Source organism: Dermacentor silvarum, chromosome 8, assembly GCF_013339745.2.
Source record: "Dermacentor silvarum isolate Dsil-2018 chromosome 8, BIME_Dsil_1.4, whole genome shotgun sequence".
Taxonomy (NCBI): domain Eukaryota; kingdom Metazoa; phylum Arthropoda; class Arachnida; order Ixodida; family Ixodidae; genus Dermacentor; species Dermacentor silvarum.
In genome coordinates, this window is record NC_051161.1 from 176,437,503 (window position 1) to 176,454,269 (window position 16,767).

The following is a 16,767-nucleotide window of genomic DNA, read 5'->3' on the forward strand; positions in this document are numbered from 1 at the left end:
AACGCTGACGGACTTAGCAGAGCCTTTTAGGCTGCAGCCTATGCTTATCCGAAAGCTTACCTTAGAAGTTAAAAGATCTAATTCTACGTTTTCTTGTATACTATTGTCTATTCAGTTATTTTAGCACATTGAAGTTGATTGGTAATCCCTTACGACACAATATCGTGTGAAAATCGAGAGAAAATGAGCCTCCTGATCGTTCGAGAACCTACCGCTGCCACTAGAATGGGCTATCATTGCAGACCAAGTAACACAGAGTTCGCTCCGAGCTAGACAGGGCAAAAGAGAAACTTTCTTCGATCGCCTCAGCTGTGCCTGGCGTGCCCTGATGACTGTTGGGAAAGCTTTGCAATCGATTCTTTAGCTGTTTATTCTCTTTGGATGTGTCTTCTTTGAAATCACTATTTGTAGAGGTCTGTATCCCGGGCTCTTTCTCGGGTGCGTGTCTCGTGCTTAGTACAATAACCTTAGTGGGTGCTGTTGAGAGCACAGAGGGAGTTAAAGCGTTTGCTTTCATAGAGTTTGGTCTGGTGTTGTGGAGAGCATTGGGAGGGTGCTCACTTTCGCCGAGATGGTTGGTGTTGATTTTCGGTCACTCCGTGAGCTTTCTCAGATCCAGGCAAAGGAAAGACCAGCGGAGGAAATGGCGCCAAAGCATTTCCCTTAGCCCCTCAAGGACGTCACTCAATCAGCACATCGCTTACGTCGAGCCGCGTCGAACAGCTCGACTTCTCGATGTATTATCTGGCGGCGGGGGTGCTGTTGTGCCATAGTACGTGCCAACCCTGTCATCGCCACCCGTCCCTCGGGGCCCTGTCGACGAGTCGCCAAGGGGACGCGACGACACAATACGACGCGAGTGACATCAGCAACCGCCCCGTCTGGGCCCTGTCGACGAGGAGTAGCCGCAGAGGGGATTTAAGGAAGAACCGGCCCATTGTTAAGTCAGAGAGTCGCCACCAGCCACCCTGTCGGTCTGATGCGCTCTTACAGCTACATGTACGCTATTGCCCACTATCTGTAAATATTGTATAAAGCTTTTCGTTTCTTCTTCGTCTGCTGAAAGAGTCCGTCTATCGTCCTCCACCCCGAAGTCACAACAGCGGTGCCCGCACTGTGGGGAGACCTGTGATATCTTCCACATGGTGTGGGCATGTACTAAAAATCCTCACCTCCCCCTTCCCCTACCCCTTCCCGAGAGGCATGGGAGACTGCCCTTCTCAACTGCTCCTCGCTGGAGTCCCAACGGGCTATGATGAAACGGGCGCGAGACGAGGCCTCGTCACGCGGTGTCCCGGACAACGGACGCCGACCACGTAGCGGGGCACTCTGTGGCCCCCAAACTCTATTTGACAAATAAGTTTTTCACCACCACCACCGTCTAAAATCCCGTGGGCATCTCTAGTAGTCTTGGTGAAGAAAAAAATTAATCCACCTCCCGCTAAAGGGAACCATGTGTGGATGCGAAGCAGCGGGGAGATGGTTAGCTTGAGCGGGAGATGGTTTCGCGGCAGCGGCCCGAGTGCTCATCGCGGCGCTGCACAGGAGAGAGAATGAGGCGCGCGCGCTCCGCCATTTTCATACCGCGGAACTACCGTGGCGCCCACAGCGGAGTATGCAGCTGTCGCACCACCTGTCGTGCGCGCCGTTCGGATTCCTAGAGGAGAGAAAGGGGGAGCGTAGGAGAGGAGAGAGAGGGGGAGGGGACGCGCATGCGCTGTGGGGGTGTGGCACGCGGGAGGGACGGACAGAGCCACCGGCAAGAAATGCTTCACATTTAAAAGGACGGAACCCTACGTTTCGCCGTCGATTATCGTCGACTGAACAAGTTCGCGAAGGACGTATACCACCTCCCACGGATAGACGACGCATCGGATCGGCTCTGCAACGCTAAATACTTCTCCTCGATGGATCTCAAGACTGACCACTGGCAAATAGAAGTCGACGAGAGGGGTCGCGAAAAGGCCACCTTCATTACGCAGGACGGCCTCTATGAGTTCAAGGTCATGCCATTCGGACTGTGTTCGGCACCTGCAACGTTCCAGCGTGTGATGGACACGGTGTTAGCAGGGCTGAAGTGGCAGACCGATGTCATCTAATTAGATGACGTCGTCGTCTTCGCCGGGAATTTCGACGATCACCTTAGGTGGCTTGGGACAGTACTAGAGGCCATCAAGTCATCAGGGCTCACTATGAAGCCGGAGAAGTGCCGCTTCGCTTACGACGAGCTTCTGTTCTTGGGCCACGTTATTAGCAAATCTGGAGTCCGCCCTGAGCCGCAGAATACACCTTCCATCGCTAACTTCCCACAGCCCACCGACAAGAAAGGAGTGTGCAGATTCCTTGGCGTGTGTGCCTATTAGAGGCGCTTCGTCAATAACTTTTCGCGCATCTCCGAGTAATTAACCTCTCACGAAATCACACGTCGATTTCAAGTGGCAAGCGCCGCAATCCGAAACCTTCCAATAGCTTAAAACGCGCCTCCAGTCACCACCAGTGCTCGCCCACTTCGACGAAGGCGCCGAAACCGAAATCCACACCGACGCAAGTAGCCTAGGCCTCGCCGCCGTCCTAGTCCAAAGGAAAGGCGCATTTGAAAGGGTCATTGCTTACGATAGCCGGTAGCTATCGAAAGCGGAAGCCAATTATGCTACGACGGAAAAGGAATGCCTTGCCATCATTTGGCTACCACGAAATTCCGCCCTTACCTTCATGGCGAGCCCTTTAAAGTCGTAAGCGACCACCATGCCTTGTGTTGGCTGAAAAATTTAAAGGACCGTTGAGGACGTCTCGCACGATGAAGTCTCAGAATCCAAGAATTTGACATAACCGTCGCCTACAAATACGGAGAAGCACTTTAATGCTGACTGCCTATTACGCGTCCCCATTGACCTGCCACCGCAAGACGACGAGGACGACGATGCCTTCCTAGGAACAATAAGTGCGGAAGACTTCGCTGAACAACAACGAGCAGACCCGGAAATAAAAAAAAACCTCGTTGAGTATTTGGAAGACAACACCGACGTTGTCCCTGGGACATTTAGGCGAGGATTGTCTTCCTTTTCCCTGTAAAACGACGTTCTCGTAAAGAACTTCTCACAAGTCCGCGCCAACTACCTTCTTGTTGGTCTCTCAGCAGTGCGTCCAGAAGTACTGAACGCCCTACATTACGATCCAACCGCTGGGTACCTCGGATTGTCGCGGACGCTATCGGGGATACAGGAAAGGTATTACTGGCCACGCCTGACCACCGACGTCGCCCTTTACGTCAAGACATGCCAAGACTGTCAGCGACGCAAGACACCACCGACAAGGCCAGCCGACTGAGCCTCCTTGCCGACCGTTTCAGCAGATCGGGATGGATTCCGACGTCAACATCTGGAAATAAGTGGATCGTCGTGGCTACCGACTACCTTACCCGCAACGCCGAAACGAAAGCTCTGCTTAAAGGTAATGCGGCCGAAGTTGCTAAATTCTTCGTCAAGAACATCCTGCTGCGACATGGTGCCCCAGAAGTCCTCATCACCGACAAAGGAACGGCCTTCACTGCAGAGCTCACCCAAGCCATTGTACAATACAGCCGCAGACGATTGGTCTTACGGAGCGGCTGACCATGACCCTCGCCCACATGCTTGCAATGTGACGAGCACAAGACGCGGGATGCCGTACGTAACCGTCGCTTACAGCACAGCGGTGCAAGAAACAACGCAGATCACGCCGTTCAAGCTGGTTTACGGTGTGGGGAGCACACGCTGCCACCTTCTACCACGGGCACTCGCCGTCGCTTGCGCACGGAGCGCACTCGGCGGTAGCCGGGCGGACACGGGAGAGATGCACTTTGCCCTCTCCCGGTTCTCGCTCGCCTCTCGCGACGCGCGTGCCCGCGCGGGAAGAGGGAAAGTATCCGGCGGGCGAGGAGTACATTCCCTCGCAAAAAGGTAAAAAGGTATAAAAGAGCGCGACCGTGAGACCCCCGGGCCTCTCTGACCTCGCTACACCTACCTGCCCATACGGATTTACCTGCTGCAACCCGTGAGTGACCTCGTTTGCGTGACGGTATTACTGACCACCGACGTCGGCATGGTGGTGACTACCACCTCGCTACACCTACCTGCCCATACGGATTTACCCGCTGCAACCCGTGAGTGACCTCGTTTGCGTGACGGTATTACTGACCACCGAAGTCGGCATGGTGGTGACTACCACCTCGCTACACCTACCTGCCCATACGGATTTACCCGCTGCAACCCGTGAGTGACCTCGTTTGCGTGACGGTATTACTGACCACCGACGTCGGCATGGTGGTGACTACCACCTCGCTACACCTACCTGCCCATACGGATTTACCCGCTGCAACCCGTAAGTGACCTCGTTTGCGTGACGGTATTACTGACCACCGACGTCGGCATGGTGGTGACTACCACCTCGCTACACCTACCTGCCCATACGGATTTACCCACTGCAACCCGTGAGTGACCTCATTTGCGTGACTACCACACGCGACGAGGCAAGCCTATTTTATTACTTATTATACAGAGCGGATTTCCCTCTGCAAGCGTGTTTTGCCCACAGCAATAAACGTTGTTGAGTTGACTCGCTTGTTGCCTTATTCGCCCGAGCCCTACGTAGCTGCGATTATACGCGCTACGAGTTGGGGAAGACCCCCACATTTGGCGCCCAACGTGGGGCCGGGCCGTATCAAGTGCGAGAGAAGGTTTCCTCGCTGGTTTACCGGCTCGAGAACAAGAAAGGAAAGCCGATCGGCGGACCGGTACACGTATGCGACCTGAAACGCTACGTGCCGCGTGATGAGCAGTGGGATGACGATCAGGCCCTGCCTCAACCGCGATCGGTGAGAGAAAGCAGTCAGAACCGAACGGCGAGCCCACAGCCGCGCTACAATTTGCGTAGCAGGCGAAAGTAATCTGACTGCTAGTTGCGCAACCCGACGACTGCGAGGAACATTCGTAAGTCCGGGTGACGTTGCATACCGCGTGAGCATACAGCCACGCCGGGCTGGCACCTTGGTAGTTCCTGCCGGGGAAGCGAACGTCTAGTGACCACGGAGCGCCGAGTATGGACGACCAGTCGTCGCTCCAGCAAGTACTCTCACAGGCCACGACGGGAATGTGGCGTGAACGTTCGACGCGTGGGTATGCGGGGTGCGGTTTGACCAAAGACTGCTGTGAAGGCCAGTGCGGTGATTATCTTGTGATGCGACTCGAATGGGCGATGATGCTTGCGAACATTCCCTTCGTCGACGGTGTTCCCGGATACGGCCAACTATGCTGCTCATCACCGCACCGCTCCGTGCAGTTTGCTAATAACAATTTCCAGGAGCAGAGCAAGACGAGATACGGCCGTGCGAATTGCCTGCAGTACGCGCTGGAACAACTGACGCCTTTGCAGTACTGACGGCGCTACGCCGGCCTTGGAGCCGCACGAACCGCTAGCCGGCGGCCGGCAGACGACCGCCCCCTCCAGCGCAGCCGACACCTGGGGCGCGGCACTGAGAGCCACCTTCGAGCCCCGACAACGATCCCGCCCGCCTCGCAAGCCCGAGCAGTGCAGCTGACCAGCCGCCCTCCGAGTCGGCATCAAGTGTCCGCCAGCCAGGGGCGTAGCCAGGAGGAGGGGGGGGGTCTGATGGGGCTTCAGCCCCTCCCCGCCCCCCCCCCTCCGAATTTTTTTCGTGCCGGCATGCACCGCCGCCCAAGACTGCCACCGACGCCGGGAATCATTCTGTATTTTGTCTAGAATGTCTTTTTCACGCTCGAAAAGACATTTCGGCACGAAAATTGCGAACTCGGGCTGGATTTCGTGGCAACACCCTTGCACCTAGAGTCACATAACGCAAGGAGCCCCATCGGAGTACAAACTTTTAAGGGCTTTTAGATAGCGAGCGGGCGCGTTGCGGCATCTCGCAGCGGCTGCGGAATCTACGGAGCGCATGGATTTCAATTACGAAACTCTATGGGTATAAAGTTCTCATACACTTTTGACGCGAAAGGTGCACTGACATTTCCAAAGGCGAGCTTTAGTTTTTCAATTCTGTAACTTTATGGGGCTAATGCTCTTATAAACGTGGGCCATCATGCGTGCACTGGAGGCCCCGTGTCCAAGCCGTTCCAGATATGAAAGCACGCGCTCGCAATCTTCCACACACAAGAAAATACTAAATATCACCGTGGCTGTGAGCTAGAATCTGATAATTTTCTCCAAACACTTTCAGGAAGTGTGCCCAATGTGATCGATCAGCTGGACCAGGGCAGGCAAAGTAAAATATGAGAAAACAGAAGAAAGTAAATGGCCTATTATTGAGGAAATTCTTTTTGCGGGCGACAAGGCCTCATAATCAGAACTGGTTTTGGCACGTAAAACCCCAGAAAGAAGAAGAAGGTCTGGCTCTCCGTGGCCACAGGGACAGTGGACAGTGGGTTTAAGCATAGCCCCCGCTGAAAATACAGGTATTTTCAGAGCGCTTCTTCGCATGCCAGCTGATTGTGGAGATACATATCTGAAGAACCATTTGGAAAGTTGCCCCAGTAATGCCTCGTATTTAAGCCCAGATGCACAAAACCAAATTATAGAAATTTGTTGTGAAATAATCAAAGAAAGCCTAGTTGCAAAAGCAGGCTGCTTTCTCCATATTTCCTGATGAAACGACGGACATCGCTGGAATTGAACAGTCTACTGTTTGTGCAAGATACCTAAACAAGGATGCCAACGACATCGAGGGAGTGTTTTAGGTTTTAGCACCGGAATAGATGCCCTCTCTCATTGCGACTGCAGGTTCTATGTAAATGTGTACAAACAGCTGCAGATTCTAGTCACTCTTCCAGTGACCACTGCCAGCGCAGAGAGAATATTTTTTTAACAAGAGTTTACTAAAAAACTACTTGCGCTCTACAACGTCTGTGGAACGCATGGTTAGGCTGGCGCTTCTATGCACCCACAGAGACGTCGGCATCAACGTGTCCGAAGTCATTGACAGCTTCGCTGAACATCCCCGCCGAGAGAGTTTGTCCTGTAGGTAATGAAGCAGCAAAAATCCATGCAAGTAAAAAGCTCTGTTCTTTCAGGTCCATAAGCTCGTAATTATGAAAACGTATGACTGTTCGTTAGCATTTAAAACCGCAGAAATTTTATCCGTTATTCTAGCAGTTAGCATCATGATCAAAATTATCATGCGAATACGAAAATTGCGAGGACATCAATAATCAATTTTGACCAACCTTGCTCATTGAAAGCCCGGCCTACGCGGCGTTTGCCAAAAATACACTCGGATATTGGGCAGTTCAACTTGCCGCATCATCTGTGGCTTTCAGTTTGTCCTTTTCTTTCCTTTTTAGCTACCTGCTTTAATTTCTTTTTTGAAACGAAGCAATGCCCTCCTTTAAGTTTGGGTGCAACCCGCCGTGGTTGCTCAGTGGCTATGGTGTTGGGCTGCTGAGCACGAGGTCGCGGGATCGAATCCCGGCCACGGCGGCCGCATTTCGATGGGGGCGAAATGCGAAAACACCCGTGTACTTAGATTTAGGTGCACGTTAAAGAATCCCAGGTGGTCCAAATTTCCGGAGTCCCCCACTACGGCGTGCCTCATAATCAGAACTGGTTTTGGCACGTAAAACCCCATAATTTAATTTTTTAAAGTTTGGGTGCAGAATAATTGTTGCCGCTGTGCAGGCAGTTAAATGACACATTTTCGTACTGATTTATGCATTATTCCTCTATTATTCTACCCACATGGCGCTATCGCGACCGCCACATGGCCCGAGTGCTTATCACGATTTCTGCGATCATAGTTTTCTTCTTGCCTAGATCATCTGTCTTTCTGTGCGCAAAGTTTACTATCTGTGACTGAGCAACAAGGTTATTTGTCTTGTTTGACGCATTGTATACAGTGACGTTTGCTTAAATACGTAGATTTATTGGAGACATAGGCGTATATTTGATTATCTTGTTGCGAGGTTTTGTGTATACAAGCAGTGGACTCTTTTTCAGGCGACTCTTTGCCCTTTAGCGAGTTGTATCTTCGCATTTGTATATTGCATTCTATCTTCGTATTTCTAATGTATATTTTGCAGAACTCCTACTTTTCATTTGTACTCACTGTTGCGAGTATAATATCGGCGTTATTACAATACACGACCGGTAACAGCAGCTCCTGCGCAATCTATTTCAACGAGAGACAGCGTCATTGAGGTTTTTTCCTGGCCGTTGCGTATGTGCAAAAATGTAAACAAGGTTCCTGAATGACAAAGATTCATCAAAATATTTGTCCTCAACTTATTCATTTCATGGCTTTTATTTCGTTTTTCATATCAGCTGCATGCACTGCTTTGCTGGTTTCGAACTGATATAATTCTAAAGTCCGTGTGATATTTCCTTTACTTATTAAATAGACAAAAAAGAACGCGGCAGCATTGATGTCAGTATTTCTGCCACAATTTTTGGGACATATGAGTATATTCTTTTATGAAAAAAACACATATTTTACTTGACAGTGCGTAGCGCTCCATAATTCGTTTGCAGCATCTAATATACAACGGCATTGGCAATGCAGTGATTATTCATGTATTTGATCCCTCGACAAATTCTACAAGGAGGAGGCCGCGCTGCAACCTGATCCCCCCCCCCCCCCCCCGAACAAAATTCCTGGCTACGCCACTGCCGCCAGCTGAGGGCTACATCACCACCCGCCCAACGCTTCCTCGGTAGCCAACCTCGGAGGGTGCTCGGGCAAACGGCCGTCCCTAGGTGCCAGCCTCAACGTACGGGGGCCTTCTTAAGGGGGGAGGATGTGGGGAGCCATAGCCTCCTCGGGGAGCACACGCTGCCACCTTCTCCCGCGGGCGCTCGCCGTCGCTTGCGCACGGAGCGCACTCGGCGGGAGCCGGGCGGACACGGGAGAGATACACTTTGCCCTCTCCCGGTTCTCGCTCACCTCTCGCGACGCGCATGCCCGCGCGGGAAGAGGGAAAGTATCCGGCGGGCGAGGAGGACATTCCCCTCGCGAAAAGGTATAAAAGAGCGCGACCGAGAGACCCCCGGGCCTCTCTCACCTCGCTACACCTACCTGCCCATACGGATTTACCCGCTGCAACCCGTGAGTGACCTCGTTTGCGCAACTACCACACGCGATGAGGCAAGCCTATTTTATTACTTATTATACAGAGCGGACTTCCCTCTGCAAGAGTGTTTTATTGCCCACAGCAATAAATGTTGTTGAGTTGATTCGCTTGTTGCCTTATTCGCCCGAACCCTAAGTAGCTGCGATTATACGCGCTACGGGTTGGGGAAGACCCCCACAACGGCAGGAACCCTACGACGACTGTTGACGTCATGCTGCCACACGTCATCTCCAGCGCGCCGAAGAAGCCCAACAGATCGCCCGCCTGCGCATCAAGAACCAGCAGAGCACCGACAGTCGACACTACAAGCTTCGACGACGCTACGTCGAGTACCAGCCTGGCGCCCGTGTTTGGACCCCAATACGCCGACGAGGACTTTTGGGACGCTATTTCGGACCCTACAAGATCATCCGACGTATTGGCGCACTGGACTACGCGGTCGTGCCAGACGGCATTTTGCAATCACAGTCACGGCCACAACCACGAGACAATATCATAAGCCAACGAACAATGACACCGAGGACAGCATAGGGGAAATTGAATTAAAGAAATGGGAAATGAAAGTGGATGAAAAAGCAACTGGCCGCAAGTGGGATATGAACCCCACCTGCGTGCGATGCTCTTACCAATTGTTCGCTTTCTTCTCGTTATTCTCATTCCTTCCTTCTCGTCATGGCCGAAGAGAGTTCCACTCTCGAAACTGTTGGCATAAACAAGTTTTCGTTTACCACAACGCCTCCATTGTGCCATCATATATTCAAACAACTGGCCCACTGGCCTTCTCCCTATATGAGCGTGTGTGAGTGTGCGCGCTTCGGTCGCTGCGCTATGAGGGCTCCACTGAAGGGAGCCTGCCTTCTCGTGATAGCTAAGCGCACACAATATCAGCCACCTGGAAGTACGCACAAAGACGGTACGCACATTCGTACCGCCGTCCGTGAACAGCTCCTTGATGACCTGCCGGTCCGCGAAAAACGAACGCGACATCGGCAGCTGTGCGACTAGTGCGGGACCGCGACTAGATAACGTAAGTCGCCCACTGTTCCAAGGAGGCCAGGGGCGGAATCTTATAACGGTTCTGAATGCGAACCGGTTCGCTTCGCCGCTTACGTCACGAAATAGGCTACTCCCAAGCCGGAGGTGGAAGCCGGGGAGGACGCGACCAATAAACGAGAGGGTGCCGCCTCTGAAGTGTACGTCATCATATGGCGAGTTAATCGAGGAATTGCGGATTGACGCGCATTGACATATTCCTTTATTGTACTCTAGGCAATATAATATTACCAATTCTTTAACTGTTCGTCGCCAGGCGGTAATCCACACGTAAAAAATTGTAACCACTCGAATCAAAGGAAATAGCCACATCACCATCAGTTGTGCGGAAATTTTGAAAGTTGGTTCTTCATTCCATGATGTCTCACGGCCATCGGACGGTTCCCTTTGACGGACCATAATGACGCCGAAACTTATCTGTCAGCTCTGAAAACGCGTTTACACCTTCAGTCGTTGACGGGTCCGGGAGAACAACCCCAGGCAAAGAATGAGGGGCACCGCCATGTTTTCATAGGTATGTAGTCGTACCTTAGGTATGTGGTCGTACCTCAGTCTCCGAGGCGGCACGGCCTGCGCACGCGGCCAAGGTCGCAAGCAAACAGCCAAGCCACAGCAACTGAACCCAAAGCGGACTACCTCTTCGCCGGTTCCACTCATGGCCGACGACGGGTTCGGTTTGAAAATGACTGACAGATGCGTGACGTGTTGAGAATTTGCGGTACCGCACCGCTGTCTCTGACGGCCGCTGACGCAACCACAATTCTGACCAATCACGTGAGGGCAAGCGAACGGTTCGCATTCGGAACCGTTATAAGATTGCGCCCCTGCGTTTCGCTGGTCATGCGAATCTCACGGGATGCATGCAGGCCGTCAGGGTGAATCGTTTCGCCGGCTACCCCGACGATTGCTGGCAGCAAGTAAGCGACCTTATCGTCGACGGAGCCCGCAATTTGCTCTTATCGCCAACCGCCATATTTACGCGAATTCCAGCGGCTATCTAAACGACAAGGAAGCTGCGGTGACGCAAAATGCCACCCTGACTGAGCGAGCAGCAGCGGCGCACCAAACCTGCGGCCGCCGAAATGGCGCGCAACGCCGGCTGTCACACGGAAACATGTGGCGCAGGCACAAACAGGAAATAACCGACGAGAACGTCTGCTCCACGTAATTAGACGCAAATGCGACGGGTGAGTATAGCCGGTTTGCAGCAAGCCCTTGGCAGGTAGCACTGCGGCACCCACTCAGCAAGCGCTGGATTTTGTTACCAGCGTTAAGGGGTCGCAGAAAATCCCGGCGTCGACTGCGCATGGTTTCTTTCGAGTTGCCTCTACATTTTCCCTTAAGTTGTTATTGTGGCTAAACGCTAACTAAATCATTATTGACGCCGTGCACGGCTTTTATTCGTACTTTCGCTTTATTTCTGAAAATCCTCGCAACAAGCGCATTAGAAGCACCAACGGCGGCTCTCTCATTCGTATTTTTTCACCTTCAACATCTTATTTTAATTTCCAGTGTGAACACCATTCACAGACACATTATATTTGAATGTGTACACAGGACAAAATTTATGATATGTTGAAAGAGAAAGAGGTAGCCAACTAACAATTATTTCTAATGATATGGATAGCCTATGTCTAGAGAATCAATATGTTGCTGTGTGTTCAACTCGCTACAGATTGCTTTGCACACTTTTTTGACACTGAAAAAGACCTGCAGACTACAGTGACCCCTTCGGCAGTGTCTTTTATCAACGGTGTGTGATATGCACGTGAATGATATGTGTCTCAGCATTGCTTCTCTTTCCATTAGGTAATGCTATCGACTCATGAAAAAAAAAAACTATAATAATTTACAACATGAGGATGGAAACATCGCAACGTGCATGCAGAGGCTAAAAATATATATAATTAACTTAGTAACCAACGTGAGGCCAAGCCGGATTCACTCGAAATCAGAATCAATAGCAGTCATACGCAGCAGAGCCTCTACTAGGACTCGGAAAAAAAAAAAAAAAGAGGCTGCAGTTTTGCCGGAAAGGCGAAGCAGTATTAAAAATAGCGAAGCATAAGACAATTACACGAAAAAGATTCTTCCCGTATAAATCCGTGTAAGAGCCGCACCCTCAACTTGAAAGCAAATATATATATATATATATATATATATATATATATATATATATATATATATATATATATATATATAATTTTAATCCAACCGAGAAGCAATCGCGCTCCACTGCGAGTTTTCCCGCGCAGCGTAGTTTCGCGCGTCGCAACTATAAAAAAAGTCGCTTATAACTTAGGCAGGAGAGGCGCCCCGCACTGACCACTGAAGCGCAGCAGCCGATTTCCACCGCGACTAAAGATATAGTCCCGTTGACGCGACTCGGCCCAGCTCGAAGCGCGGGCTGCCAAGTCCTCCGTCGGCGGGGTCACCGGCCGCCCGGCTCATGACGTCAGTCTAGAGTAGAGCTCTGCACGGGCCCGGGCCGGCCCGAAAGCCAGGGCCCGGCCCGCGGGCCGGGCCGCCCGAAGCGTTTTTTGGCGGGCTCGGGCCGGGCGCGGGCTTAAAGCCACGGGCCCGGGCCGGGCTCGGGCTTGAGGCCGCGGGCCCGGGCCGGACTCGGGCCCGCTCATTAAAGGACCTAAGTAGGCCTTCGAGCACACGCAACCGTTATGCATTCCATGGTTCAATGCATTCTGTGCCAAGCTGAAATGACACGTGCAAAATGACTGTCATCATCATCATCATCATCAGCCTATATTTATGTCCACTGCAGGACGAAGGCCTCTCCCTGCGATCTCCCATTAACCCTGTCTTGCAATAGGTGATTCCAATTTGCGCCTGCGAATTTTCTAACTTCATCACCCCACCTAGTTTTCTGCCGTCCTGGACTGCACTTCCCTTCTCTTGGTATCCATTCTGTAGCTCTAATGGTCCATCGGTTATCCATCCTACGTATTACATGGCCTGCCCAGCTTCATTTTTTCCGCTTAATGTCAACTAGAATATCGGTTATCCCTGTTCTCTGATCCACACCGCTCTCTTGACTCTATATCTTATCGGATGACTGTATATCTTATCGAAGAAAATAGTAAAACAGATGATGTTCTCATTTTAACAGCCGAGCTGTTTCAGCCGGGCGCAATGTGTCTGCTGAATCCAAAAAAAAAAATGTGCCAATCCTGGTAGCAGTGCAGAAAGGGTCCAAGCGCAGTGGCACATACACCTGTGAACTAACGAAGCTGAGCCTGGATAAGTCTAGCTAAGAATGGTGGGGACTACTTAAACATAGTCAGTCATCGATAGGCAATTGATAGCCAATCAATAGCTAGTCGATAATTGATCAATAACCAATAAATTCCGGAAACTTCTGTAGGTGACTTGGTAGTGCTTAGCCTAGCCCAAATACGTGGCCAATATCTTGCGATAGAAAATCGAAAGCCAATAAATAGCTCATCTATAATCAATGAATTATAAATAAATTACGGGGAATGCTGGGGATGACTTGGTAGTACTTAGCCTAGCCCAAAAGCCAGGATTAGTTAGGTGCCCATCAGGTCCGCTGTCTCTTTAGCATTGCGCCGGCAGTGCTACGCTATTTTTATTTTCCACAAAAACAAACATTGTTTCCGCGTAAGGAAAAATAAATTATACAAAGAACCACTCCTCAAACCATTTCCATGTTACCGCTTTTGCGATTGCACTATTACCAGTGTCGATACTATTCAGCGCTAAGGCCAGTTACTTTTGTGCTTCAATGCATAAAACAGCGTTTTCCTCAAAAAGGTAACTGGAACGCCCATTCATTTCGTCGGACACTTTGAAAATTAATATCTCGAAACTGGTTCAGTCCTGAGAATTCATTCCAAGTGGATACGCCTTGCGAACGCAGCGGCTATAATTCGTAGATTGAAAGATGTGCCGTAAAATGAATAATTAAAAAGTTAGTTAGCGTAATTATGTTAAATATTCAATTACGCGTTTTGACCATTCATTAGGCCAGCCGCGTCAGAATTAGCTTGGAACTACATAAAACAATTATTCTCCTTAGAGCGTCGTCACATTAATGCGAACACAAGAAATCCTGAGATATGGTCAATTCCATACTTCAGGACACTCTATAAGCATCGGTCGTTAATACATAACCTACCATTCACTTTGAACAAATACAAAAATGTCGATAATTTCAGTAAGAAAGAACTCAGCCCATACGTTGGTAGCTTGTAATATATCTGATGTGATTATTATTCTGTCTTCGTGTATGGCTCTGAGTATATAATGTACATCCTGTTTAGTTTTATTAGCAAATGTTAATCTGGTAAAATTCAGTCTCATGCTATATTGTATAGCTGGTGTTGCCTTGTTTTGTATAGCTAGTATTGCTATTGTATAGTTTATATAGGCTGATGATGATGATGATTGCTATTGTAGTGTGGTTTAAAATGCATTCTGTTAAAACTTTTCCTAATTCTCTTAACTCGCCGTGACGGAAATATTCTGTTTTTCCATTCATAGCTATTTCGTCCGTGAGGAATTCCAGCGACAGCTGGAAATATATGTGAATTATTGTACATGTGCGCACACTGTTTGCTGACGTACTATTGCCTTGCGTGGTGTTTCGGGTCACGTCAAGCTACGTATGTAGCTTTTAGTCCAAAATGACCGTCAAGCATGTAAATTGGAGAATAAATTGATTTGATTGATTTCGTCGGACACTTTGAAAATTATTATCTCGAAACTGGTTCAGTCCTGAGAATTCGTTCCAAGTGGATACGCCTGCGAACTCAGCGGCTATAATTCGTAGATTGAAAGATGTGCCATAAAATAATTAATGAAAAAGTTAATTAGCGTAATTATGTTAATTCTCCAATTAGGCGTTCTGTTTTCTCTTGGAAGTAATGACCGCCTCATCGAGTAGTTTATATCAAGGATTATTATATAATTGTGCAATCTGCAACAGGCAATTTTAAAAAATTTGGTTCAGCTAAAATGAAACACCCTGTATATTTGCATACATAAAGACATCCTATAACCATATCGTACAAATCAAGGTAAGTGCATCGGCACCAGCGGAAAAATAGCAGCACAGGCATTGGGCCGGATTACTGATGTTCCCGTGGGAGAAACAAATATTTCGGCCTTATATTGCTTATATACTGCAGCTGATTAAACCTCGAGAACGTGAGGCTGAAAGATACGGTACAATCTGTAAGTAAAAAAAAAAAAAGATTTTTTTTTCTCTTACAGGCCGGGCCTGGTCACGCACACGCGGGCCCTAGCTAAGCTTAGTAATGAACGCCCGGGCCCGGGCCGGGCCCGGGCTCAATAGCACGGGCCCGGGTCGGGCCCGGGCTTGGAACCACGGGCCCGGGCTTGGAACCACGGGCCCGGGCCGGGCCCGGGCTGGTCTCGGTCATGTACGCCCGGGCCCGGGCCGGGCTCGGGCTCTGTATTACGGGCCCGGGCTGGGCTCAGGCCTTGTAAAGCGGGCCTGGGCCGGGCTCGGGCCGAAAAATCCGGCCGGTGCAGTGCTCTAGTCTAGAGTGCGCGTCCATTGGTGGATGCTCGTGTGCATCCGCCTTTAAGGGGCAAATGCCGCTGCCCTCTAAAGTTGCACACGACTATAGACGTTTTCACGAGGGCGCTTCCGACGGTCTGGCGTGGAGAGTATGTGTCAGTGTTGCCTGTTCGGTCTGGACTGTGAGCTTGCCTTGCGCTTGCATTGCGGAGTGGTAGCTTTCCTTCGATGTTTCCGTTTATTTTTGTCCCGAATGACTTACGCTCGTAAATAATGGCATATATACTCATCAAAAGGCTACAGGCCAGCACTGCAGTTTATGGGTGCACAAACAACCAGCGGAAAATAACGATTTGGGGAACTAAGTGTGTCCACAACACAGCACTCCGCGGGACCACTGCCGCGATGTGGTATGTTCACGCTCCGCCGGTTTCCTGCGTCACCTGAGGACTTCGCATTTCAGTCTAATGTGAACCAATGCACACATCAGTAAAATAACGCATTTTGGTAAACTCTTTTCGGCACATTTCCCAACAGGTTGCGAGAATTGTCAGCTCTTCGATGCACTATTTTCTCGTATGTAGTGACAGAGGCTACATTTGTTATTCTTTCAAACACGACTTCATTCCACTGCCTAATACGGGGGCCACACGGCGCACTTTTGATCTTGATCGAGGCCGATCTGGGTCGAATTTCTTGGTCGCGATTGGCTTCTTTGCTCAATCTGCGGAAGGGAGCCAATCGCGGTCGAACATTCTGATCCGGATCGGTCTCGATCGCTACCAAAATGACCGTGTGACACCGGTATAACACAAATTGAAGCACTCTGCGTGAGAACTAGTCGGTAAATACACTTCGCAACGATCTGGAAAAATCGTGTCCTATGGAAGATGTATGCAGACCCTGTGTCCACCAAAACATTGTCTCTGCGTTCACACGCACCCTACGCAGCCCTGCCCATAAAGGTAATTAACTTCAACAGTGTGGTGCTGCATCGAGCTCACCTAGCGCCAGGTGCCAGTGTTAGACGGCCTAGCGCCAGTGTTAGAGTTCGGGAAC

The 16,767-nt window shown here is 50.2% G+C and overlaps 2 protein-coding genes and 1 long non-coding RNA gene across 5 annotated transcripts in view; 1 reads left to right on the top strand and 2 right to left on the bottom strand.

Moving 5' to 3' along the window:
• Positions 1 to 6,873, top strand: part of LOC125947644 (uncharacterized) — an 88,417-nt gene extending 81,544 nt beyond the window's left edge. Inside the window, exon 2 of the long non-coding RNA XR_007468468.1 lies at positions 6,011 to 6,873. This is a non-coding gene — a long non-coding RNA (uncharacterized LOC125947644). The remainder of the gene's footprint in view (positions 1 to 6,010) is intronic.
• The window catches only part of LOC125947633 (uncharacterized), a 77,322-nt gene extending 65,934 nt beyond the window's left edge, over positions 1 to 11,388 (bottom strand). The window contains exons 1-2 of one of the 2 annotated variants that reach the window (XM_049672780.1): positions 8,948 to 11,388; positions 1,851 to 3,863 (exon numbers count right to left, since the gene is read on the bottom strand). In XM_049672780.1, the coding sequence (XP_049528737.1) occupies positions 9,603 to 10,586 (984 nt within the window). In that variant the 5' untranslated portion in view covers positions 10,587 to 11,388 and the 3' untranslated portion in view covers positions 1,851 to 3,863; positions 8,948 to 9,602. Of the gene's footprint in view, positions 1 to 1,301; positions 3,864 to 8,947 lie in introns of those variants that run through there. The other variant, XM_049672779.1, reaches the window with a different exon arrangement.
• Positions 1 to 16,767, bottom strand: part of LOC119461867 (transcription factor E3) — a 278,465-nt gene that overhangs the window by 138,782 nt on the left and 122,916 nt on the right. The gene's annotated exons all lie outside the window — the stretch shown is intronic.